The 27,560-nt window shown below is 41.5% G+C and overlaps 4 protein-coding genes across 5 annotated transcripts; 2 read left to right on the forward strand and 2 right to left on the reverse strand.

Annotated features, from left to right (window-relative positions):
- Positions 1–936: 936 nt before the first annotated feature.
- On the reverse strand, positions 937–14,279 carry LOC126369033 (60S ribosomal protein L38). Its single transcript, XM_050013313.1, has 4 exons — positions 14,124–14,279; positions 13,727–13,787; positions 13,459–13,581; positions 937–995 (listed from the first exon to the last, which is right to left on the reverse strand). The coding sequence occupies exons 1-4, from the start codon at positions 14,124–14,126 to the stop codon at positions 970–972; spliced, it is 213 nt and encodes a 70-aa protein (XP_049869270.1). The 5' UTR covers positions 14,127–14,279; the 3' UTR covers positions 937–969.
- LOC126369032 (uncharacterized) lies at positions 6,784–11,948 on the reverse strand. 2 transcript variants are annotated; one of them, XM_050013312.1, is made up of 9 exons: positions 10,814–11,948; positions 10,583–10,651; positions 9,797–10,496; positions 9,330–9,670; positions 8,449–8,875; positions 7,883–8,256; positions 7,580–7,787; positions 7,304–7,470; positions 6,784–7,221 (listed from the first exon to the last, which is right to left on the reverse strand). In XM_050013312.1, exons 4-9 carry the CDS (start codon positions 9,558–9,560, stop codon positions 6,997–6,999), a joined length of 1,632 nt encoding a protein of 543 aa, XP_049869269.1. In that variant the 5' UTR covers positions 9,561–9,670; positions 9,797–10,496; positions 10,583–10,651; positions 10,814–11,948; the 3' UTR covers positions 6,784–6,996. The 2 variants fall into 2 exon arrangements, with proteins under 2 accessions (XP_049869269.1, XP_049869268.1); XM_050013311.1 differs by having other exon boundaries at positions 7,883–8,875; positions 10,814–11,937.
- A 778-nt stretch (positions 14,280–15,057) lies between the features above and the next one.
- LOC126368874 (uncharacterized) lies at positions 15,058–22,961 on the forward strand. The gene is made up of 4 exons (XM_050013077.1): positions 15,058–15,589; positions 17,225–17,322; positions 17,403–18,399; positions 21,425–22,961. The coding sequence occupies exons 1-4, from the start codon at positions 15,332–15,334 to the stop codon at positions 22,235–22,237; spliced, it is 2,166 nt and encodes a 721-aa protein (XP_049869034.1). The 5' UTR covers positions 15,058–15,331; the 3' UTR covers positions 22,238–22,961.
- A 577-nt stretch (positions 22,962–23,538) lies between these two features.
- Positions 23,539–27,189, forward strand: LOC126368988 (uncharacterized). Its single transcript, XM_050013268.1, has 5 exons — positions 23,539–23,567; positions 24,200–24,396; positions 26,032–26,268; positions 26,337–26,554; positions 26,953–27,189. The coding sequence occupies exons 3-5, from the start codon at positions 26,081–26,083 to the stop codon at positions 27,135–27,137; spliced, it is 591 nt and encodes a 196-aa protein (XP_049869225.1). The 5' UTR covers positions 23,539–23,567; positions 24,200–24,396; positions 26,032–26,080; the 3' UTR covers positions 27,138–27,189.
- The last annotated feature ends 371 nt before the right edge of the window (positions 27,190–27,560 follow it).

Consider the following 27,560-nt stretch of genomic DNA (forward strand, 5'->3'; position numbering starts at 1 on the left):
TGTAAATCACTTGATCACATCAAAGTGTTGCAGCCGCGGCGCCTTACTTTATTTTTCATGGTGATAGAATAGGAACCGACGCAAGACCCCTAAGTTTGGACTTGTTTGATGAGCAATCTGTTCCCAGGCGGTTGGTATTCAGGGTCTGATAATGACCAGATGGCAATTTATGCGGAACCCTCGGTGCGCGAGTCCGACTCGCACTTGATCGGGTTTATTTTAATTGTACAGGCGGATTTATTTATTCTAGTTTCCAGTATCATACATAATAATTGCAGGCCGTGTCAAAGACGTCATAAATCGTCTAAGGCCAATGATGATTATGGCAAAGAATAGTGTCCTGTGAGAGAGCTGTTTTTGATCAGGATAATAATAATGGGTGGAATAGGAAAATAATAAGGGTCATTGTCATTTACTTATAATTAACATACATAACCTCTAACATACGCAATCCCTAATGGGGTGGGCAGAGCCACAAGTAATCAAAGACAACTTGCAGCCACTATTGATACGATGTCGTAAGCTGGAATATGATGAACCTTATGGTGATCAGATCACTATTAATCATAATAACCACCACTACTAATTACTAAAATGTACTTACTACCGCACCCACTATGCCGAATAAATATTCTTTCTTTCACTACGTACTTACAATTAAAAATGAAGATAAAATATGCATATATGTATATCTGTTATCCATGACATTAGGTTAGACGAAGGCATCTGTATACAGCGCAATTTATATATTTTTTTGGGGAATGTGGCTTGTGTGACATGGTAATGGTAAAGTAACCATGGTGGAGTATTTACACGAATTACAGGCAACGAAAAGTGGTTATCAAAAATCCTAGTTGACCCAATTGAATTTCCTTCAAACATGTTGTGCTCAAAGGTAGAAAGTGAAGCTATGTATTAAGCCAATAAAACAACAAGTGATTTTTATATTGTTTTTATTAACTAGTCACTTCATTTCACTTCCTTAACCTGGAGACCTGCAACAATAAACACAATTATTTTTAAAATTAATAAGGATTATGGCAATAAGGTTGTCAGAAATGTTACAATACCAACACAACATACAATCATTTGTTCGTTGACACTTTCAGAGTGTGTAACACAAAAACGAGTGTAAATTTAGAAAAATGTATAGCAAAAAAATTGTAGAAAATTCTAGAAGCTATCATTTAGTTGAACAACTATTTTCTCTAGGACCCACCATTTATGAGATATTAGCTAAAAACCTAAAAAAAGAGAGCCTGACTCGCCCATGAAGGGTTCCGTGGCAGTAAGTAACGTATAAAAGTTCTTGAAGTTCGTTGTAACTTTGATCGATGTTTTAATATTGTGTATTTTATTTATCTCCCCATAACCGTATCAGTATCAGCTGATCGCGCATTTAGTATGCAAGACCAAAATTTTCTTTTAATATTTGGACCCATGTTCCTTGGAAAAAATTGTTGAGTTTCATGGCCAGAACCACGTCCTTCAGTATTATCGCTATTTTTTTTTATGTAGCTGTAGATATTTTAAGTTGATCGAATGAAAGGTAAACTGTGGATTACGATTTATGACGTATTATAAAAATACTACTTCATAAATCTCGTTCAAACCAATTTTTGGTGGAAGTTTGCATGGTATTTTATAATTCCCTTATTTTAGAAGTTACAGGCGGGGACGGGACACACATTTTACCACTTGGAAGAATCTTTCGTGCAAACTATTCAGTTTAGAAAAAAGTGATATTAGAAACCTCAATATCATTATTGAAAACCTCTCCATAGACATCCCACGAGTATAGGTTTAATGGTTTACTTAATGAATTTTTTTTTTATTTCCGTCCGAATATAGGCAACACCCAAAATTTGTTTTTCTTTTTTCTATTTTAGTGTGAAAATTTTAATGCGGGTTACAGAATACATATCACGACATTTATATTATTTTGGGGTCTTATTTATTATGATTAAATTGTTCCGATACATGTTTTATGCAAGATTTATAAAAAAATAATTGTTGCGTGATATTTGGATCAGATACATATAGATTTATGTACTCTACGTATATTGCTTCACTTTATTTTGATCAGAATAATGTGTTGTGCCTGGGTGTTATAACAAGGTTCATCATTTAAACCCAAAAACAAAGATAAAAGTTGGTTATGTCTGTTATCCATGACCTAGAAGGTTAAACGAAGGCAATACAGCGCCATCTATATATATTTTTTTGTGAGTAGTTTTTCCTGTCGGAAAATCTCACTTGAAATTAAACGACAGTTGACGCCGACAATTTGGGCAACCAGACTACTTTTTTTAGAGGTCATATGAGGGTCAAATAAATACACGATTATTGCTAAAATAACACCATCCGGCTGATTTGGGAGCTAAAAAAAGAGAAATAAAGCTAATTAAGACGAAATCTCGAAATAGTTTTTGAATTAGCTTAACTTAATTTTCGCTTACATACCGAATTAGCCTTATTCAAGAATAAGAATAGAAGAAAGAGTATGGAAGAGCCAAGGGAGTGCGATACGCGCACCATACAAGTATAGTCCGTTCAAGAATGATCTTCATAAAAGGTAAACAAATATGGCTGCCGATATTTTTTATCTGTGTCAAACTGCATACTAGTGAAGTGCTGAATTGATTTTAGCTCAAGTTATTTTATCAAAATGAACTGACTCTCTTGGGTTCTTTGAATATTTTGTATGATAATATTAAAATATAATATTGTATGTTTCTTTGTGGTTACACTAACTCACTTTGAAAGTCATTTTTTCTGCGCATTTCGGCTTATTAAGTACAATACACTCACTTAAGGTGGTTCGATACGGTTAGCTAGGCGCTCAAGCGTCAATAGATGGCGTTGGTGCCTTAATTTGACATAATTATTTATTTTTGGATTTTATACACAATATTGTTTCAAAGTTATACGTTTGCCGGTAATAGCGTAATATTTGTCATGATTTAACTAAATTTCAATTGAGTTGCAGTTCACGTAATACTTTTATTTGAATAAATAAAAGTTACCACCAAAAGCCGAACATCTCACACACACATTGATAGTTATGTTTGTTTACGAAACCAATTACTAATTTCGCCAGTTTAAACGTCAACGGAATAGTCTAGTTGGATGAATAACAGGATTCTATATGAGATGGGTCTGGCTGGATACTAGGGTTCCAACCTCGCTTTATTATTACTTTTTTTTTATTGTAACATTTTTTTCCCATTTATCCTGCTTAGTTTTTGCTACAAATTGCAATATTTGATTTTATTTCATATTATTATTTATTATATTATATATAGCTACAAACCCATGTAGTGACTGACTCACTCACTGACAGAGTTGTTCTCCCAGAAGGAGCATCGGGGGGTGAAAATGATGTATGGGGGGTATGATCAAAATCTTCCGATGAGTATGGGAAAACTTCCAGATCTTGGAAAACTGCTCCGCATCAGGGAGACACCCTACGGTCTGGCGCAACTATCGCACCTGGAACGATTCTTTTTTCACAAAACCTTCTTAAATCTTGGTCAAATTCTATCGTGGATGAAAAAAAATCAAAATGGCGGAAAAACAAGATGGCCGCCATACAAAATTTTGTTTTTTCAAAAAATGTCTCGGGGGTAAAAACTGTGTATAGGGGTGTTATCTGGACCTCCCGGAGAGTATGGGAAAACTTCTAGATTTTGGAAAACTGCTCCGCATCAGGGAGACACCCTACGGCCTGGCAAAACTATTGCACTTGGAACGATTATTTTTTCACAGAACCTATTTAAATCTTGGTCAAATTCTATCGTGAGTGAAAAAAAATCAAAATGGCGGAAAAACAAGATGGCCGCCATACAAAATTTTGTTTTCCTAGAAAATGCCTCGTAGGTGAAAATGATGTATAGGGGGTGTGATCAAAACGTCAAGTTGAATATATAACCACTTCTTGATCTTGAAAACCTGCTCCGCATCAGGCCGGCACTCCACGGCCTGGCGAAACTATCGCATCTGGACCGTTTTTGTTTTCACGAAACCTATTTAATTCTTGGTCAAATTTTAACCCGGTGAAAAAAAAACAAAATGGCGGAAAAACAAGATGGCCGCCATACAAAATTTTGTTTTTCCAGAAAATGCCTCGGGTTAAATAACTGTGTATAGGGTTGTAATTGGAACGTCTTGTAGAGTATGGAAATACTTCTCGATCTTTGAAAGCTGCTCCGCATCAGGGCGGCACCCTACGGCCTGGCGAAACTATCGCATCTGGACCTTTTTTGTTTTCACAAAACCTATTTAAGTCTTGGTTAATATCTATATAAAGCTTCGAACTAATACAGGACACGCGAGCAGCTTGCTGCGAGCGAACCACGCGAAATCTAGTTATATTATATAAAGCTACAAACCCATGTACTGACTGACTGACTGACTGACTGACTGACTGACTGACTCACTGACAGGGTTGTTCTCCCAGAAGGAGCGCCGGGGGGTAAAAATGATGTATGGGAGATGTGATCAAGATGTTCCGATGAGTATGGGAAAACTTCCAGATCTTGGAAAACTGCTCCGCATCAGGGAGACACCCTACCGTCTGGCAAAACTATCGCACCTGGAACGATTCTTTTTCACGAAACCTATTAAAATCTTGGTCAAATTCTATCGTGGGTGAAAAAAAATCAAAATGGCGGATAAACAAGATGGCCGCCATACAAATTTTTGTTTTTCAAGAAAATGTCTTGGGGGTAAAAACTGTGTACGGAGGTGTAATCGGAACGTCTTGTTGAGTATGGAAATACTGCTAGATCTTCGAAAACTGCTCCGCATCAGGGAGACACCCTACGGCCTGGCAAAACTATAGCACCTAGAACTTTTTGGTTTTCACAAGACATATTTAAACCTTGGTCAAATTCAATTGGCAGTGAAAAAAAATCAAAATGGCGGAAAAACAAGATGGCCGCCATACAAAATTTTCGTTTTTCTCGAAAATGCCTCGGGGTGAATGTGATGTAAGAGGGATGAGATCAAAATGTCATATTGAGTATGGAAATACTTCCCGACCTTCAAAAACTGCTCCTCATCAGGGCGGCACCCTACGGCCTGGGAAAACTATCGCACCTGGAACGATTCTTTTTTCACCAAACCTAATAAAATCTTGGTCAAATTTTATCGCCGGTAAAAAAAAATCAAAATGGCCGAAAAACAAGATGGCCGCCATACAAATTTTTGTTTTTACAGAAAATGTCTCGGGTGTAAAAACGATGTATAGGGGTGTTATGGGAACGTCATCTTGGAAAACTGCTCCGCATCAGGGAGACACCCTACGGCCTGGCAAAACCATAGCACCTAGAACTTTTTTGATTTCACGAAAACAAGATGGCCGCCACACAAAGCTTCGAACTAATACAGGACACGCGAGCAGCTTGCTGCGAGCGAACCACGCGACATCTAGTTATTATTATATTATATTATATATAGCTACAAACCCATGTACTGACTGACTCACTGACTCACTGACTCACTGACAGGGTTGTTCTCCCAGAAGGAGTGCCGGGGGGTAAAAATGATGTATGGGAGATGTGATCAAGATTTTCCGGTGAGTATGGGAAAACTTCCAGATCTTGGAAAACTGCTCCGCATCAGGGAGACACCCTACAGTCTGGCGCAACTATTATACCTAGATCAAATTTTTTTTCGCAGAACCTATTTTAATCTTGGTCAAATTCTATTGTGGGTGAAAAAAAATCAAAATGGCGGAAAAACAAGATGGCCGCCATACAAAATTTTATTTTTCCAGAAAATGTCTCGTGGGTAAAAACTGTGTATGGGGATGTAATCGGAACGTATTGTTGAGTATGGATATACTTCTCGATCTTGAAAACCTGCTCCGCATCAGAGAGACACCCTACGGCCTGGCTAATCTATCGCACCTGGAACAATGATTTTTTCGAACAACGTATTTAAATCTTGGTCAAATCCAATCGCCGGTGAAAAAAAACCAAAATGGCGGAAAAACAAGATGGCCGCCATACAAAATTTTGTTTTTTCAGAAAAATGACTTACAGGTAAAAACAATGTATGGGGGTGTAATCGGAATGTCATGTTGAGTATGGAAGTACTTCTCGATTTTTGAAATCTGCTCTGCATCAGGGAGACACCCTACGGCCTGGCAAAACTATCGCACCTGGCACATTTTTGTTTTCATGAAACCTATTTAAATCTTGGTCAAATTTTATCGCCGGTGAAAAAAAAACAAAATGGCCGAAAAACAAGATGGCCGCCATATAAATTTTTGTTTTTACAGAAAATGTCTCGGGTGTAAAAACGATGTATAGGGGTGTTATCGGAACGTCATCTTGGAAAACTGCTCCGCATCAGGGAGACACCCTACGGCCTGGCAAAACTATCGCACCTGGAACTTTTTTGTTTTCACGAAAGCTATTTAAATCTTGGTCAAATTTTATCGCCGGTGAAAAAAAAACAAAATGGCTGAAAAACAAGATGGCCGCCATACAAATTTTTGTTTTTCCAGAAAATGTCTCAGAGCTAAAATTGATGTATAGGGGTGTGATCGGAACGTCATCTTGGAAAACTGCTCCGCATCAGGGAGACACCCTACGGCCTGGCAAAACTATCGCACCTGGAACGATTCTTTCTTCACAAGACCTATTTAAATCTTGGTCAAATTCTATCGCGGTAAAAAAATGGCGGGAAAACAAGACACGCGAGCAGCTTGCTGCGAGCGAACCACGCGAAATCTAGTTTTTCCTGATAAGTAAGTACATATAAAAAGAAAACCAGTTAAGTTTGCAGTAAGTTATATTGTTATTTTATGTTATTTATTTACAAACGGCAATATCAAACAGGCTAACGAAAATTATTGATATTTGAAGTAAGATTCAGATTTCGTTTATTCAGATTAGGATATAATATTTATCTCTTTCTGATTGTCACTACTTTATACAATGCAAAGCAAACAGCGCGCTTGTTCACAAAGTAGTAATAAAATAATTGCTACCACATAATTGAAATATCAATACATTTTTGTTTTTTTGTTACTCTTCGAAGTACTACCTCTGGCAAAATACAATTTTTATAAAATGTTACTAATTTTGGCATCATATTTTTAATGAAATTTTCGTCACGCTGTACTTCCAACACTGTGATGTCAAAACTTGGAGAAACATAGCCAATGAAGTAACATTTCATCATTTTTGAAACCCGCAGTTGACCCTGGATCTGCAATCAGAACACCCGTTTTTGTAAAAAATATTATATTATTACAAGCAGTATTATATCTGCTATAATAATTACAATATACCTGATAGTAATAGTTGTGTTTTTTATTTATTTGTAATGCACCAGTGTCATCAACCAAAAGGGGAAAGTTTTTACGATCTTTGGCCGCAGAAAAAATGTCTTGATTGTTGCGAGCCAATGAAGGAAAACATTTTATTTCCAAAATAGAATTTTCTTCTTCTATTACTCCTGAAATACATAAAATCATATAAATAATACTATCATATAGATAACTATGGACACATTAATAATGTATACGTGAAGGCATATGTAGGTAATATCATATAGTATCACATACCATCTGGGCTAGCTCCAAGAAAACCAAATTCTTCATCAATATATAACCCAGCAGGCCGTACGGCTTTGTTCATTTTTTCTATGAACAAGGTTCTGGCCACTGATTCATGGTTTTGGCCGTAGGCCATGTCATTGGTCAAGATATTGTTTTTATATAAAACACTCTCCACTTGGTTATGGCATGGTGTTGTAGATTTTCGCTTGCATATCTGCAACAAAGTTAAAATTACATAAATCATAGTTTTTTTTTTAACTCTGACTCTGCTCCACATGGGAAAGTATTTATACTAATAATTGAATTTACCATTCCGAACTGACTAGCGGTAAGCCTGTCGCATCTATATGTAGTGTAGACATCATTATCGTGTTGTCCAATTGTTGCACTTTCAATATATTTTATTTGATCTATTGTCGTTTCGAAGTCTTTCAGTTTTAGAAGACACGCTTCCTTTAGATCTTTCCCTAAAACTGACTCATCTACATCTTTGGCGTTTGGACCATAATTGTGGTCAGTTTTGGGTTTAGGCGCAAAAAGTCGCCTGCGAATGTATTTTTTGCGCCTTTCCTTGGACTTTTCCGACTGGGCAATGTACTTTTTAAAAGTTTGTCCAGGGCTACTTCTTATATGTTTCTTCCAAGCATTTGTGTGCCATTTCTGACCACGAGAGTGCGAGAGACCTGTTATAAAAAATATCCTTAAAAATTTTCTAAGTCTTTTATCCCATAGTGCCTTGAAGGCGTATAATATTATGTGAGTATAAAAAATATTGTGTGTGGATAAAGTATGTATGTATATAAATAAATATATATACTGTGAATAATATAGAAAATGAATTGAACAAATGCAATAATTACATAACATATTCTTACCAGCAATATATACTCTTCGCTGATATGAGCCACCCTTGTACAGACTCAATCTTTTCCCGCAGACAAATTTGCTGACAACACTCATGAAATTTTCAACAACATTTGTTGTGTTGTTTGATAGTCGATGGCATTTTGACATGACTGCCTCGTTTGCTGCACAAATGTGGGCCCAAACTGCAGGTGCCTTAGTTTTAAGGTCGTCTAAAGAATTTGTGTCTTTTTCATCACTGTTCTGGCAGAATCGACAATAATATGCCTTACAATCTTGGTGGCAGCCAAATACATGAGATGGGCCATTTTTGAGATCCTCTCTCATTGAATTATGATCAGCTTCCATAATTATCTTTCTTGAAACCGCTGTAAGTTTTTGTAATTTTGGCTTGAGAATCTTCCGGCCAAATAATGGTAACTTTGTATTTCCTATAATCTGAAATAAAAGGTTATCTAAATATATAAAAGGAGAAACTGACTGACTAACTAGCTGACATATTAACGAACAGCCTAAACGGCATGCAGGTACCTTTGTAAACTTAAAGCTTAGTTGCAACAGGATATCGGAAACGGGAGTTATTGGGAAAAAGCATTTGTATGAAAAAATCTAAAGCACGTAAGATAGATGATTTCAATCTAGCATGCATACATGCATACCTTAGTAAATATAAAGTTTACATGGTCAATTAATTTATCATTAGATCAAGTTTAACATAAAATAGATATACTAAGAAAAAAAATTCACACTAGATCTATGATGGATCTGGAGAATGGATCTACTGAGATTGAAGGTTATTGACTGTGTTTCGAACTAAGTGCACTAAGATTAAAAAACTTATGAGAAATTGGTAAGGCAGAATGATTGTATTTTATTTTCATTGGTATTTTACCTTGTACAATGCTCCAGTGTAATTCTTAATCACATGGTTTTTACATTCAATTTTTTTTATTTGGGTCCCATATGAAACCTTTTCTCTTAATTGTGCATACACAGATGAATCTCCATCTCCTATAAATATTAAATATTTTACACCATGCATCTCTTGACTCCTCTCAAACCCTTCTACTAGGATGTCCGCCTCCATTCCCGTAGATGGTCCTTCGTAGTTCTTGAAACACATATGCTCCGAAACTTGTTCTTTTTTTTTTCATAAATGTGACAGTGGTAACAATATTTGTTTTTTATGCCTAAGAATAAGCATTTCTTGGTCTCTTTTCCAATAATGCAGGCCTAAAAAAATTAAATTTTATAAATAATGCTTACAAACAGAATTTACTGGATAAACAAAAGATATTAGTAACAAACTTTATAGCTGTTATACTTACAAAATATCTGTATTTTCAGAAACAAACTTACCATGCCTGATGGAGAGCTATAATCATGGCCATATGATCGTTTAGGCCAGCCTCCATCCACATACACTGTTATGTATGGAATACCATTTGCATCTACATTATTTTTTTGCATAGCAATAGCCTTTTCTCTTTCTCCATTTTTTTGGATCTCCTCAGTTAGTTCATCTTTCCAAACTTCACCTAATAATTTTTCTGTCTCTCGGAATTTGGAAGCTGATATTGTAGGTATATCCATCAAGTTGGTGATGTGTGCAGCCTGTGCATAATAGCTTCCAGCTGTTAATGTCCCCCAAACAAACGCTTTGTTAAGATTTTCATCTTTTTCATTGCAGTATCTAAATTGTTTCTCACACATACTGCATTGGAAAGTAAACATACTGTTGAAACCATTTCTAAACTCCTCAACAAAGACTATGCTGCTACCACCACATTGCGAACGGTGTCTCTCAAGTTTGAAAGCCCACATAAGGACATGTGGTAGATCAACAAACCTGTTACCAGACAGACTACCCAAACTATCTGGTGCATATTCCACAGTTAACTCGTGGCTTTTAACAGTGGGATCAATCAGTGGCCAATTTACCTCCAAAGGTTTTGATCGGGGGGGCTCTTTCTCAGTTCTTTGCTGAGTGTCAGTAAAATTTGCTTCCACAAGATTTTTTTTTTTACTTCCACTGTAGGTTTTGAGAGTATTATTTGCTCTAAAATTAATAGAGTGAAAGTTACAAAAGAGAAAATGTTAAAAATACTTATAAAATATAAAAATAAAGTTAAGTTTTTCCCTTACACAGATTTGTTTGAAGGCACGTCGTTTTCGTCATTTAGTTTTTTTTTCTTGCACCATACGTCGCTACGGCTGTAAAAGTAACGAAGAGATGTACAATTTTCAAAAATCTAAGGTCGTGCGTTACGTAAAGCACGGTCACGACGCGTGCTCCAAGCGCTCGTATCTTATTCAGCACAATACAAGCACAAGCACTTCACTGTACTGCACAAGTGATCACTGCATTGCACTTACCTTTTTATTTCTCCATGATAACGTTTCATTTGTGCTTGGCTTCGTTTTCGATTTTTCCGGGGGCCAGAATACTGGTGGTTTAAGTAGTCTTTGCGACTAGTTTGAGGTTCCATATTTTAATCCGCCCGGCCCCACAAGTTTCACAAAACTCGATGAATAAATTATTTAATAAAACAAATAACCAAACTATTACAATATAAATTGGAAGTGGAAAAGAAACGAATGACATGACATGACAGGAACAGGTTAGTTTTTTTTTTGTTTTGGTTTTCCCCGAAGGGTAAGGCAAAGGGAACTATGCCCATACAGCCATGTCTGACGTATTTTTTTCTTGATGATTAATGAAATGATGAAAGGTGATGATGATGAAACCTAAGCCCCCACCCTCGGAGTAGACTCCTACTCCGAACCCCAAACGAATTAACTCAAAAGTCCGCATAAACTTTTGAGTTATGAAGCGGCTTCCCGGCACGAAGCGAAAATAGGCAGATACACTTTGTTTATTGAATACTCCAATATAATAACACTCGCGAATGTCTTCCAACTAACCACAAAACACCACTTCGTATTAATTATTTAGATTACTCAATGAAGAAAGCAACTGTCCCGTTCCCGTTTCCCGCCGAAAAGCCGGAACAGGTTAGGTTATGGTCGCATTCAGAATCGAAAAAGATTCATTTCGACGTATAACCTTACCGATTCATAATGAGCGGGTTGTTCGATCATCTGGCAGCAGAAATACTGTTATTATAAAACGTTCGGGTGAACGTAATTTATGAACGCTTCTTTAACGAAGGGAGAGGGCAAGTGACACACCGTTTCACACACGAGCAAGAGCGGCAACGTCGCATTTTCAGCGAACTGACAACGTAGCTACGCACACTAATGGATATTCCGAAGCGTATGACACTGTAACCGTTCACTAATACATTAACAAATTTTAAACAAATATTGATCTCGTTTTTACGATGATTTAACAGTATTTTCTGTTGAAAAGCAATTTCACGCAAATATATACAAAAATAAATGCAAACGAAATAAGTTTCAATGTAAAATTAAGTGGCGTGTGCCCATATTTGAATAAATAAACTAGTATGGAAATCGAACCACCTTAAGTTATTCACGGAATTGACTCGTTTTCCTGACCTGAATGAAATGTCTCATCACTAATCGTCAAATTGACAGCTAGCCACAGATTAACAAGAATTTATGATGTCAACTTTTTTGTGTGAGGTTTTGTTTGATTTTTGTTTTTACATGAAAAAATGTGTTTTTAATAATTATTTTACGTTAATTTCACATTGAGCTAAGAAATCATACATCTATTGAGTGCTACGGATGTTATTAGAAGAATACTTTGCGTAGTTTAGGTGAAATTCGAACATTCTTTGTGCTAACAGGTTTGTTTACCTTTTATGAAGATCATTTTTGAACGGACTATATATGAAAATAGTTCATAGGTACTTCAACTTTGCACTCAATTCGTCCCCAAACTTTACGACGCACGGACCGCCGTGAAAATACCTATATTAAAAATAATGTCTTAGACATTATAACTTGCAGGGCAAGAAGTCAAGTATCATGCAAGGAGTTCCCTCCTTATCACAGGAAGGCTAAAAAACCTTAGCATGATCTGTTAATATGGGGCTTGCCCGTTTCGTTACTACAGGAACTATGTAACAGAATGATGAACAGTCACCAATTTGTTACCATCACCTTACACTCATGTGATGGTAGCACAACGGCCAAGTCACATACTTTGCCTAATGTGAAGTTTGTGAACTGAGTGTTGGTATAGTTTGGGTGTTTAGTAAAAAGCTTCGCTCTAAATAAGATCTGATAAATTTTTGACATTGCAATCAATACATATAATCTCATCTTGGAAATGAATTATATTTTTAAGGCTTCTTGTAGTTGTAGTTCAATTACATAGGACATCATAATACATCCAGCCATTGTGTATTAATATGGACAGAAGTAAATTTTTTTAATTATCTATCTAACCAACTTCCCATTATCATAAAACCTAAAAAAGAACTTGTAATAGCTCTACAATAATAAGCATCAAAGTTGGTGTAATTGTAGAGTAACCTAATAGAAATAGGTATATATGGTGACCAACATCTTCATTGTTTAACCTTTTAATTTCATGGATGTCAGCCCATTGCACCTATCATCTTAGTTTTTTAATATCAAATGATGACCATTATTTTTCAACTCAGGCACAACATATCTTCCAGCCATTATTATTCTGTTCAAAATAAAGAGAACCAATTATAGGTAACAATATATAATATTATACACCTGGATGTGGTGGATGACTAACCTCATCAACCCTGGTGTCAGGGTCATTAATTTATTTGGTACCAGAGCAATGACAAAATAGTTAATTATCATGTAGGTGTTGGACAGCCCCATCTATATTTATTTTGGGGAATAGACCTGGAAAGTCGCTTATTCAACCAGAGATAATAGAAAAAGAAATTTAATGGTTACTGCAGCCTTTTTTCACAGATATGTATTTGTAATTTTCTGGATATGGTATTGATTTTGTAAGCTGCACCCAAACAGACCTCTATGTGGCCCTTATTTGTAGCCAACACAAACAGAGTCAACAAGCATCACCCATTCCAGTGTATACATACCGGGAGGTAAGCTCTGTTTGAGCTTCTCTGCCTTCTCTTTGTCAGTGATGACCAGCGTGTACAGGAAGCGGGAGCAGCGGACTTTGAACTTCACATTCTCAGGGTTCTTCTTTATCTTTACCGCTGTAAACAATTCACATCACACAATATTTCTCACATGAAAATAATAAAAATAGCAAAGGTAATATGGTTGTGGTCACACATTCACTTACAAAATGTACACTATAAAGTACTAACTATGAATCTATTAGATGATTAGCATACTCACATTTAGCATCTTTCCTGCGTGCTTTCAACAGAAAGTCTTTGATATCTTTGATCTCACGCGGCTGAAAGACAAAGTTTGAAATTAACATACACAGAAGTTAAATACATTACAAGGATGCAGTAACTTTACCCATTCTTATTTAAATAGGTAGGTATTTTGTAAGTTCAACCTTTGTGTATTAATTGAGATGGCACAACGAAAATAAACAATTTTAATTTGGTGATCCGGCTGCCGCGGCCGCCGTTGCGCCGTGTGTATACATACAAATACGTATCTACTCTAACATATCTAGTGCTTTTTACTAAATTTCCATAGAAACGCACAAATTGTGTCTAACTCTAGCGTATTTTGACTATGCAAGCAAAAAAGATAAAACATTCGCTAAATAGAAACTTACCATGTTGAACTTGCAAATTCCACTCACTGAAACAAACACTTACTATTAATGGAAATAAACCAATAATCACTGACAAAACCTTTATTATATCAAAGTAAGGTAAAAAATAAAATTAAAAATATTCTCTAAATACAGATTAACACAGATTTTAATTAGAAAAATATAAAATCGAACATATCTCACCTAACGTCAAAGTCGAAAAGAAAACTGACTGACACTGACACCTGTCATTGACATTGTTTAAATTTTAAATTCGCCTTACATAATGCAGGCACAGATCTGAGGACCATACAGCCATTTCTGAACGGTACCTAAATAAAGTTTAAAACTAAACTAAAAAAACTAAACTCTTGCCCCCAGTGTTGCCGAAAAATCGATAGTTTTACTATCGATAGTAAACAGCCAAAATCATCTACCCAACCGATAGGCCTATCGATAGTATCGATACTATCGATAGTATCGATAGCTCTTTTTTGGCGATACTATTGATAAGCAACGATAGTATCGATACTATCGATAGTTAAAAGATGAAAAACTATCGATAGTATCGATACTATCGATAGTTGAAAACAAAAAATTATCAATACTATCGATAGTATCGCTCTTCGATTTTTCTTTCAATGTACCATTTCATTATTTTTTATTTTCTTATGTATATTTGTACGCCTGCATGCAGGCCGAACACATCACAACATTGTTATTTAAATTATTTTACCACATTTTTTGTATTCTATGTGTTCTCGCAAATAAATTGATTTGATTTGATATTACGCAAAAAAAGCTGTGATAGTATCGATACTATACTATCGTTGCTTATCAATAGTATCGCCAAAAATGAGCTATCGATACTATCGATTAATTATCGATACTATCGATTTTATGTTTTTGGTCAGCCAAAGTCGTCAGCGAAGAAAAAAAAGCTGTGTCTGTCATCATGACATGTCAGAGTTGTGTCAGAGGCTCAGAGCAAACCCAGACTTACTCGATCCATTCCATAACATGTCAACAACGAAATGAGTTGAACGAACGGGCAAGAAGGCAATGTTTGTTGTTTATAGCGAAATGATCAGATAAGCGATCACCGTCCATGAGAGAGTGGCAATCGGGAGTGTCCAAGCGATGGTCAAGAAGACGAGACAGTGGATAAGACGAGAGTGCAGCGGTGCAGTAACGAAAGGATCAGCGCTCGGGCGCTAGACGGCGGCGGCATGACGGAGCGCGCGCGCGGCGCCGTGCGGTCCAGCGCGCGGCTGAGCGGCGGAGCGGCGGCGGGCGGCGCGGCCGGCGGCGCGGCCGGCGAGGGCGCGGCGCGGGCGGCCGCGCGCTCGGCCGAGGCGGCGGCGGCGGCGGCGCGGCGCCGGGCCCGCGCGGCCGAGCGCGCGCGCGAGGTGGAGGACAGCCCGCGGGAGCTGCGGGACAAGTGCCGCCGGCTGGCCCGCGCGCTCAGGGATGCCAAGCATCTTGTAGTTAGTACAGGCACCACTATCATATTTACTTTTTGTTCACTCACAGCCTTCCGAGCCCTGGAAAGTTCTGCCCCTAACCCCTTGAACCTAAATGAGACTACTTACTATTGTTATTTAATTTAGTTACTGTACCTTTGGGGATGCAGGTGTGTTTGATCTATATGGTGGATTGTAGATAGTTTGCCCACACACACCTACACAAGTTAGATAAGATTTTCTCTAAATCTTTCAGTTCTCATATAATTAAGTCACTTCTGTTAATTTGCACCCTTTTGGCATTATATGTTAATATTTTTATTCTTATTTTGAATGAGGCTTTGAACACCCTGAGTGATCATGCCAGCCTCATGGGTGCTTTCATGTACCTATCCCTTAGGCAAAGGATTTGTCCACCAGATAATAAAAACTAAAAGCCTTACATGATAGTGGCGTTTCAATCATGATTTAACAATGATGTCTTTGTCCGTATGGTAAGTCCACTGAGCGTCAGCGTGGTAAGTCCACTAAGCTGCCTCTGGATCAGGGATTCTCAACATTTGTAACATATGGAACACCCAAATATATTTATTAAGAATAGAATAGAATAATTTATTTGCTAGAAAACAGTATTTACAGATGTTATTGTATACAGCAGTCCGTGTTTTCAGCTTACAAGTAAGCATGCAAATTTATGCTGTTGTGCTACACATGCATCTACAATTATGTAAGAATCAATCATAAAATAAAATAATAATAAAACTCTAATTAACAATATCAAAGTTTAGTTTTTATAATCTAGAAATTCATTAATACAAAAGCAATGTTGTAGCAACCATTTGGTCAAATTAACTTTAAGAGCAGCTTAGGTCATATTTTTAAGAGCGGTGGGAAGTTTCTAATATATATAGTAGAATCCCTTATCAAATGATTACTAAATGATGATTACTTATTTGTACAAGTGACTTATTTTACTTGTACTCTGAAGAGAGCTATCACAGATTTAACCACAATTTAACTGTGTAACATCAATGTGTAAATTTTTGTCTACATTATGATGAGTAGTAGCAGAAAAGCTAACAAACTCAGTTAGGATAATTGTTATTTATATTTCGTGATTAGCATTATTATTATGTAATCATAATTATTGACCCTGTTAAATTGAATTGCAGGATCCATATTAACATATTAAATATTATGTTAGTTTACTATATATATATAAAACTTGCATGTACATATATTAAGAGTTTGAAAATTTGCAGCAAAACACTGATAACAGGTTACATCACGTAGTTGATTTGGAACGAGGGGTTGTGATCGGGCGGTGTAATAGATAAAACGTAGGGTGGGCGGGGCTACGATTTCACCATACATTTAATATACCTGTGCGACGCATCTTGCCGATTCGTGCCCGATCAAGTGTGTAATATAAGTTTCACTGAATAGTTTTACTTTGTTCGAAAAACTTTCCCGTTGTCTTCTCTTTGCTATGACCTAGTCCAGACATTGCACAGAATTGGAAGGCACTTTGCTGGTTTTTTGACTAAATTTTCTTTTTTTTCATTCTATTGTGTGCAAACTCTATTTAAATAACCTCCCGTCGTATCTATTGCAATTTAATACCACACGTGTGGTTGACGCAGACAATGTGTGTTGCAGGTGTACACGGGGGCGGGCATCAGCACGGCGGCCGACATCCCCGACTACCGCGGCCCGCACGGCGTGTGGACGCGGCTGCAGCGCGGCGAGAGCGTCGGGTACGTACTGGGCGCTCGCTGTCTCTGTCGCGCGCGCTGCGTCGCTGTCGCGCTCACTGCCGCGTTCTTGTTGGTTGCAGGCGGGTGGAGGTGTCGCGCGCGCAGCCCACGCTGACGCACATGGCGCTGACGGCGATGTGGGCGCGCGGCTTGCTCAAGTTCGTGGTGTCGCAGAACTGCGACGGGCTGCACCTGCGGGCAGGCCTGCCGCGGCGCGCGCTGGCCGAGCTGCACGGGAACATGTTCGCCGAGCGCTGCGCCGCGTGCCGCCGCGTGTACCTGCGCGCCTTCGACACCACGGAGCGCACGGCGCGGCACGCGCACGGCACGCGGCGCCTGTGCCACGCGTGCGGCGCCGAGCTGGCCGACACCATCGTGCACTTCGGCGAGCGCGGCCGCGCCGCCTGGCCGCTCAACTGGGCCGGCGCGCTGCGCCACGCCGCCGCCGCCGACGTGGTGCTGTGCCTGGGCTCCAGCCTCAAGGTGCTGCGCCGCTACCCGCGCCTGTGGCGCATGCAGCGCGCGCCGCACGCGCGCCCCGCGCTCTACATCGTCAACCTGCAGTGGACGCCCAAGGACGCGGTGGCGGCGCTCAAGATCAACGCGCGCTGCGACGCCGTCATGGCGCAGGTGGCGCGGCGCCTGCGCCTGCGGGTGCCGCGCTACGAGCCGCGCCGCGACCCGCTGCTGGCGCACGCCGTGCCGCTGGCGCCGTCCGAGGAGCACACCACGCGGCGCCCGCTGCTGCGCGTGCCCTCCGCCAGCGACGACGACTCAGACTCGGACGACGAGCTGCCGCTGCGCCGCCTGGCCGAACGCATCCGCGAGCCGCCACCTTCCCCCCCGCCCCATCCGACAGATTGCGTCCACGAGCTGCCGCTCCCGCTCCACCCCCCGCCACGCCTGGACGAGCGCATACGCGAGCCGCCCCGCGTGCTAGAGCGCATCTGCGAGCAGCCGCCCCCGCCCCCGCCCCGCCTGGCAGAGGGCACCCCCGAGCCGCCGCCCCCGCCCCCGCCGCCGGCCCCGGCTGCCCCCGCTCTGCCGCCTCCGCCGGATCTACTCCACGCGTTTCAGGTGATCATCATCTAGGTGACGAACACGTTGCGGTCGATCGGACCCTCCCGCCGAGCCGCCCCGGTCGCGTAATTACAAATTCAAATTCAAAAATATCTTTATTCAGTAGGTAACATAGTTACACTTTGAATCGTCAATTTTTACATAACGAACGTCTCATCCTCCTAAAACTACTGCAGCTTCTCACAACCTGTATAGCCGGGGAAAAGAAGCTGCAAGAAAAACCTCGGCACAGGGCCCTAGACGTTCTTTAAAAAAATAAAAATAAACATAAAATATTGATATACAATTGAGTAATTTAGCTGCCTAATATCGGTTCTCAGACAGTTAATCCCATGCATTCATATCTTCTAAATAATCACTAACTTTATAATAACTTTTTTTGTAAAGTTTTTGTTTAACTACTCTCTTAAAGCAGTTGAAAGGCAAATTCTGAATGTCAATGGGAATCTTTTTGTAAAAACGTATACATTGCCCCTTAAAAGATTTAGTAATCTTATGTAATCGACTGACTTGTAAAGCAAGTTTATTTTTATTCCGGGTATTAACAATGTGCCGATCGCTATTTTTTGCAAATAATCCTATATGTTTTTTTACATATATTAAGTTTTCAAAGATATATTGTGATGCCAAAGTTAAAATATTAATTTCTTTAAATTTATTTCTAAGTGACATCTTGGGTCCCAATTTGTAAATCACCCGAATGGCTCGCTTTTGCAGAACAAAAATGCTGTTCACATCTGCAGCATGACCCCACAGCAAGATGCCGTACGACATTAGACTTCGGTTCGGTTATTAAACGAATTTTTTTGACCGCGAATGCTGCTGAGCTGAGCCTTTTGGACAACTTATCAAATGCTAGTTCAATACGTCCCGTATGCGTTAAAATGTGCTACAAACCCTAGTAAAGATTTGTGGTGTACAGGTTGAGTCGGAAATCCGTAATCGGAAATTGACTTTGGGGTAGTCAGAGATACATCCATCAGTACATATACATACAAGTATCTAGACACGCGGCAGCGTGTCAAGCCAAGTTAAAGAAACAGAACTGGCGTGCCGCACCGTGTGTAATACACTTCTCATCAAAAAAATCGAAACACCTTGCAAGTTTACGTTTTGTCAGGATTATCAGAAAAATGTGTACATTTAGGAATAAATGTTAAATGTCGTTTAATAGTGAGTAATATGAGCTTATCAAATCTTAATGTTAATGTTCTAAATTTAAATGAATTTTTCATAGGTTTCGTATTTTGTTAAATGAGTCATTTTTATTCCGTATGGAGTATAAAGGAAATGGATAAAACAACACACGTAAATGAAAAAAAAAGCTAAAAAACGTTTATTTAATAACTTGTATTCCCTCCCCGAGCTCTAATTACTGCTTCCATACGGTTCTTCATCGATCGGATGAGAGTCACGATCACATGCTGTGGTATATTGTCCCATTCCTCTTGGATTGCATCTTGCAGCTGGCTAAGTGTTTCTGGGGCAGGATCTCTTGCTCGAATTCGTCTCTTTAATTCATCCCACAGATGTTCAATGGGATTCATGTCCGGGCTTCTTGCTGGCCATTCCATAATAGAGATATCGACTTCGTTAAGATAATCTCGTACGACGCCCGCGGTGTGAGCCCTAGCATTGTCGTGCATGAATATGAAGCCGTTGCCAATAAAATGTGCATAGGGCATCACATGAGGCTCGAGACACTCTTCGACGTACCGATGACAGTTTAGTGCAGGCAGACGTGGCCCAGACACGAAAGCAAGCTCTGTCTTACCGTCGGCGCTGATTCCTCCCCAAACCGTCCACGAACCGCCACCATAGCTGACCTTTTCTTCAATGCAGCATTGTGCATAGCGTTCTCCGTCTCTTCTGTAGACCTTGTTCCTTCCGTCGTTACCATACAGCATAACTTTACACTCATCAGAAAAGAGAACTTTGCTCCACTGTAGGTATGACCAATTTAGGTGCTCACGTGCAAAGTTAAGGCGCGCTCTTCGATGGTCTGCAGTTAATTTCGGCCCATTTGCTGGCTTATGCGGTACCAGTCCACGATCCTTCAACCTTCTTCTAATTGTAGAGTCACTTACAGCCACCCTTCGTACAACACGAAGCCGCTGCTGCAGTTGAAAAGCGTTACGGCGTCGATTTCTTAAAGAAGTTGTTACAATAAATCGATCATCTCGCTCAGAAGTGACCCGATTCCTGCCAGATCCTGATCGGCGCGTGAACAAACCAGTCTCCCGATAACGTTTATAGACTCTATGAACAGATGACAGGCTTAGATGCAGTCTTGCAGCCACAACACGCTGACTAAGGCCAGAATCCAGCAATGCCACAACTTGGGCGGCTTCTGTGGGCGAAGTATCCATACGTTTTAGAAAAAAAACCTTTTTTCAGACGTCCCAAAGTCACAGTATTGAAATAAAAAACAAAAAGTTTAAGGATAGGCGCCAATTTTTAGTTTTTAAACGCTAAATGTACTCCAACCCTAAACACACATTTGTCTCAAAACAGTGATTCATTTCGTTTATAAGATAAACAAATGAAATTCTAATTTTGAATTTAGAATTTTCGCTTATTACTGTAATGGCCAAACTGCCAGCTATACATTTATGTATTTTTTTTCATCGTATGAATTCTTTTTTGTGTTAAATTCGGACAGAAACAATGAAAACGGAAGTGTTTCGATTTTTTTGATGAGAAGTGTATTACACGAACCATTTGGAGCGTGGATCAGTTTCACTTTGACAATCAGGATTAGGATAATCTCTACTTTCCGCTTTAAATTCCTAAGTGTACCAAACATTTGAACGCTTATTAATCTAGAAATCCTACTCCAGTTCGTCACCGTCTAGGACGTATTGAAGTAGGGTTTCCGGGCGTTATTCGTTTGGAAACCCTACTCCACTCCACTCCCTAATTTGTAATTACGCGGCCCCGGTCGGCGACTCGACGAGCGTGGTCGATCGACGGCCCTTTGGGGTCGTCGCTGGCGGCATTCGTGACGCGGTGTCCTTTGCAGGTGAACATGCGGTCCGGCGACGCCACCATCCTGCTGCGCGCGCAGCACGCGCCGTCGGCGCCGGGGCGGAGGCCCGCCAGCGAGCTGCGGCTGTTCCGCATGCAGCGCCTGGCGCCGCGGCCCAACGGCCGGCCGCCGTCGGCGCTCGGCAACGGCCGCGTGCGCCCGCCCCGGGGACTGGCCCTCACCAACGGCCACGGCGAGTCGGTCGCCGAATTCTTGTCGAATCTTCGTCCGGAACCGGAGCCGAAGGTCAAGCGGGAGGACGGCGCGGATATCGACCCGGCGCCGGACCGCGAGGGCCGGCGCGGCGATCTCGAGCCGCAGGGGGAGTCGAAACCCGAGGAGAAAACGGAGGGCGAGCCGGAACCCCCGGCCAAATACGAGGGCGAGTCGAAATGGAAGCGCGAAGCGGACGAGGATCTACTCGCCAAACCGTCGTTCGCGACGAAATCGGAGCGGGAGTCGCCGGCGGGCGTGGGCGCGGAGGCGGAGGGCGAGGCCAGCGCGCTGGCGGCCGCCATCATCGCGCGCGCCGTGCTGCTGTGCCGCGCCTCGCTGTACCCCGGCCTGCACACCATCCTGGCGCCGCCGCCGCGCGCGCGCGCCGCCTGCGCCTGGTGCGCGCGCCACTGCGCCGCGCGCCGCTGCCTGTGGTACCCCCCGCCGCCGTCGCCCCCGCCGCCCCGCGCCGCCCGCGCCTGCGCCTGCTGCGCCGGGCCCGCGCCCGCGCCCGCCGGCGCCGGCGGCGGCGACGACACGGGCGGCTGGTACGGCAAGGGCTACCGCAAGGGCCGGCGCCGGCGCCGGTAGCGACGACCGCGCCGGCGCCTGGGGCGCATTCCGGTTGTGACCGCCGCTCGTCGCGGGTTCGCGTTCTTCCGTTGTTTGGGACTCGACAGACGTTTCACTGAACCGAAAGTATAATTCTATTTATTTGGCGAGATTGTAAAACGAGGTATCGATTATTATTTGCGTTGTTTTCAGAATTTTGAATAATGAATCGATGTGACTGAGATATGAACACGGTGCGACACTAGACGGCTCCAGACCGGCCGCGTCGTCGGCTCTGGACGATATTTTTCACGAAACTTACATTTATATATGTATTTGGATTCGAAACTTTTCGGTTCGATATGGCGAATCTGAAAGGTGTGTGTGTGTGTTTATAAATTGGTAACTAAGATAGGTATAGGGTGGAAAGTTAAGTCGCGCCGGGAGGTGTCTCTGAACTTATTTACTGAGAACGAGCTTAAACCGGTCAAAAGTACGTTTCGTAAGAAAAGTAGTGAGTGATTTCTTTTGTTCACATTGTTACAATATGTTCTGTAAAGTTGCGACTGACCAGTGAGCGGCATGACTCCATTCCGCAGTATAAATCAGACGAAAAAAGGCAGCCAGGAGGCGAGCCGCACGTCGCGGCCGCGGCGCCCCTCGGGCCTCGGCCTCGTGACGTCCGCCGCTACGTCACAAGCTGCCTACTGCGATTAGATATTATGTTATTTTAAAATAAGCGATTAAATAAGTTGAAGACAAGTATTTTGTTTTATTTGGAATTTGAAAGCAGTGTAAAGAGGAGTCATAAACGTCGGTCTTTGAGGGGGGCATGATGCTATGTTGTGTGTAATTTGAAACACAAAAGATCCTGTACTGAAACCGTGGTATTATTATTTATTCTAAAAAATCGCGTTGTATAAAGTATGAAAAAAAATACTTATTTCTCCGCAATATGGTATTCGGTTGGGTCAAAAATCAATTATTAAAAAAAGTACAAAAACCCGACTGCGCACTGAAAAGAAGAAAACATGTCAAAATAAGTATCTCATTACAAACCTTCTGTTTTGAAGTCGGTTAAAAAGTTTTGATTCATTGTTATTGTTAACGACGGCTCTACCTAATAGCTTTTGTTACTATTAGTTTTTGTTATTAACATTTTTATATTTTTAATAATATTACTCTGGTGGCGAGCCGCCCCGCCAGAGTTCGTTCGGCCTCTCCCCGCGCGCACCCCTCCATCCATCTTTGTTTTTCAACGGCGGCTCAGTTTGGTCGCAATCCTACAAACCAGTGATGCCAATTTAGCTACTTTATAGCTAGATCTAGCTATTATTTAGTGACATACAGCTACAATTTAATAAAACTGGTAGCTAAACTTTTTCGCTACTTTTTCCAGCTACTTTTCATTTCATGCTTTAACTTGCCTTTCATTGTCACATTCTAATGCATAGTAGATAGATTGTTTTGGAAATGATTGTTTTCGGAAATGAATTTAGATAAAAATAAGTTTTAGATGTAAAAATATTCCAAGTCAACGAACAATACTGAACCCCAGCTATCATCATCTTTTTTACTCTCTTGTTTGAAATTATCAGAAATTAACATTTTAATATAATAATTATCTAATAATAATAAACGTTTATTGCATGAATTCAGGTTAGGTACATTGCAGATTGAATTTGTACTGTATGTATTGTTTACCTACTTCTAGCAACCTTTTTGTTCGACATCGAGCCCGCGCGATATTTATAATAAGTAAGTATTGTAAACAGGAAAGTTTGTAGGTTTAAAAAAGCAAGGCAAGCTCTTCTTATCGTGTGGGTTGTGAGGTGGAATACCAACCTCATCAACCTTGGTGTCAGGGTTATTTATTACTGAGCTGCCAAAGGCCCCTGAAGCATTCATCATATTGCAATTAGGCATTTGCGCATTTTGATCATATTTAGCTTTATTTTAGATGAATTACTTCAATGCGACCTTTCCCTTTCGCCGCAACAGCCGCTCGCTACTTCATCCCACCACGTATCCAATACGAGCGAGCGTGGGGCGGACATCGCTATCTGCAGCGCCCACGCGCAGCGCCATCCTGCGATAAATATAGCGCGGGACACACCACGCAGCGCACGCTCTATTTGTGAACGCTTTACTACGTACTGTCGATGCTTTACACGTAAGCATCTGCTCAGTGCTCCTGTGTAAGTGTTACTGGTCCTGTTTGTTCCTTTTTTAAGTGATTTCAGTGAGCGCACAAACTTTTACATCTTATCGTGTGGGTTGTGAGGTGGAATACCAACCTCATCAACCTTGGTGTCAGGGTTATTTATTACTGAGCTGCCAAAGGCCCCTGACATTGCTCAGGTAACGACTACATACTTACATCAGTAAGTAGTAACTGAGACCAACGGCTTAACGTGCCTTCCGAAGCACGTAAAAGGTAAGTACTTATATTACGCTACGTAGTGACCGCTGAATCAATTGCATCGCCTCAAGAGAACTGTAAGTACGTTGAGATTGTTAGCACTTCATATTGTAAGTACTGAAAGCAGTGTAAAAGCCGTACTGCATCGCGTCGCAGCCGCCGACCGAAACGAAATTAAATAGGGTCCTCGATTTGAGGTATATACAAAAATAATGATGCCTCTACTTAACTTCGAGTCTCTCCTCAACTGAGGACGGAGGCCAGGAAGGTTCGAGTCAACATCTTAGAATAGGAAGACCGCAAACTCTATTCAAGATCGGTAAGTACTCTTAGACGGCGCCTCTACCTAGTCTCGAGTTTACCACGCTGAGGTTCCATAGGAAAATGCTCAGCGTCCTGGGCCGCGACCCGAGATGAGTGGAGCGAGTTAGATTACGAGTGTCACAATACGGGCGTAATTCCTTTTGAAATTAAAAGCTGATTACTTAGTTATTTGATTTCGTAAACCGAAGCATCACAACGGCAACGTACCTATTCACGTCCAACTTTGTCTCTCCAGTGGATAAACTTGCACTTTTCCACCGATTTTGCGCGGGAAAAGCACTCTTGTAGCTGGAGAAGTGAAATAGTAATCACATTTGTTTACCGAGGGAAGAAAGTGAGTGATTATCACAAGGCGCGGGCGTAATTTCTGTGTAGGTACAACTGTCTTCATTAGGTTCTCTATTTTTACTCATAAAATTTTATGTAATAATTTAACTTGGCATACTGTTACTTGGCCTATTATTAGTTACGCATAGTATTAATTTGTCATAACCTTTTAAGCATAATTTTGAAACTCATAACTACTATAAGCATAATAATTAATGACAATAATGATATATAAGCATAATTATTATAAGCATAAAAACTATACTCCGAATAAGAAAAGTTTTGGCACAACTTTGAACATTTTCGAAACTTACTTTTCCTTGGCTGCATTTGGTTCATGATTGTGACATTTTATATTTTTTGACACTTTTTCATGCTGTTGGTCATCATTCAGTATACTTTTGGTGTGTAAGATAAACATGCTGACGGCGTAGGGGTGGCCCAAGGGCCACCCCCGCCGCACCCTAACCTACTGTTATCCCTTGTAAAAATTATGACAAAACACTATTATTCTAAAAAAGAATTATGGAAAGCTATTTATATGCGAATCAAATTTATGCCAACAAGTATTAGTCCAAAAATAAGTTATACCTAAAAAACCAGTATTCCTAGATGTTATTATGGGAAAGTACTATTATGCTAAAAAACCTTATGCAAGAAGGATTATGATAATTAAAATTATGACAAAATCATTTATGCATTTTAAGAGAATCCCTCTTCATTATAACAAAGGTTCTTAGTTATTTATTATTTGCAACAGATACGGCTTATTAACTCGTCCACCGAGAGGGCAGACGGAGTGTGTGGCAATGGCACGCGGCGCCCGAGCGTGGGCGCGCGTCGTTGCCGCGCTGCTGCTGCTGCTGGGCGCCGCGCTGCTGCCCGCGCCCGCGCCCGCGCCGCTCACCACGCGCGCCTCGTTCCCGCGCACGCGGCCGCGCGCGCTGGCGCGCCTGCTGGCCGACTTCAGCGCGCACGCGCGCCTCTACCCCCAGCTGTGAGTGCAGCCCGCACGGCGAGCGCCTGCGCCCGGTACCCGGCTGACGTGTGTCTCTGGCCTTGCAGCGGCGAGTGGACGGTGGAGGAGGAGAGCGGCAACTACTCGGCGTGGCGCTACTCGGTGGCGTACCGCTGCGGCGCGCGCTGCGCCGGGCGCGCGGCCGTGCTGGCGCTGGACGAGCACGCGGCCGCGCCGCGCCACGCGCCGCCGCCGCGCTACCGCGTGCTGGTCGCGCACCGCTCCTGCACGCACGTGCCCTTACTTGGCTGGCCTCTCTTTTGTGGTGAGTGACACTTCAGCCATAACAACGTAAGAACTGTAACGGTAAGTCTCCTTACTCACTTGGCCGAGTGGCCGGCTACGCTGTCGGCCGAAGCGCCGAATATTCGGTACGAAATTCGACTGTTCGTTTCGGTTATCAGATCTCGTGTAGGTAGAGCCGAGCGTCTAACGTCGCGTGCCGATTGGCCGCCTCTACTTATAGCTAGAGTAGCACAGTTGTTATTAAGATGAATATTATTCATTGTAAATACTTAATGGGGAGTGCAAAATAATACACCGGGTCGTCGTTCACTTCATCTTGGTGTTCAGTTTTGGCGATGTCTATCGTTTCCTCCATTATTTCGTGATAGTTGAAAACATTTGAATCATTTGTTTTCGATAAGTTCGTTGTGTTTTCAGAATGGTGGGAGACAGAGACGGTTGTAGAGGAGGGCGCGGGGGGCGCGCAGCTGTGGGAGCGCGCGGCGGGCTCGTGCGGCGCGCTGCAGCGCATGCGCGGCTGCGCGGCGCGGCTGCGGGCGCAGCGCGACGACCACCTGCGGCGGCTGCGGGCGCTGCTGGCCGAGGGCCGCGGTGCCGCCTGATTGGCGGCAATAACATTCCTTACAAATTATTCAATACATCCACTTTCATTACCGTACTGGTTTCACTTTAATCACCCATGACTCAACGCATCCCTTATCTAGAAAAATAATACAAAGGAAAAAATCAAAAACTGCCAATTTTTCATAATTGTTCACCTTATTGATTCTATTAGGAACGCTTAACTTACGTACCTACTCAGAGCCTGTAAGTTCTGCAGATGTAAGAATCAGCAATCAAAACCGTTCCGGACTCGTGGTCACACCAGGTTGTCACACCAGTATGACAAACTCATGACAGCCGGTCTTTATGTGGTACCTATGTGAATTTGTCATAACGAGTCGAATAACCACCTTACTTTTTTTCATCCAAATGTGTTTTCCGTTTTATTTTTTTACTTCTAACTAAGAGTGTAGGATTTCATA

This window comes from Pectinophora gossypiella, chromosome 8 (genome assembly GCF_024362695.1).
Source record: "Pectinophora gossypiella chromosome 8, ilPecGoss1.1, whole genome shotgun sequence".
Classification (NCBI taxonomy): Eukaryota; Metazoa; Arthropoda; class Insecta; order Lepidoptera; family Gelechiidae; genus Pectinophora; species Pectinophora gossypiella.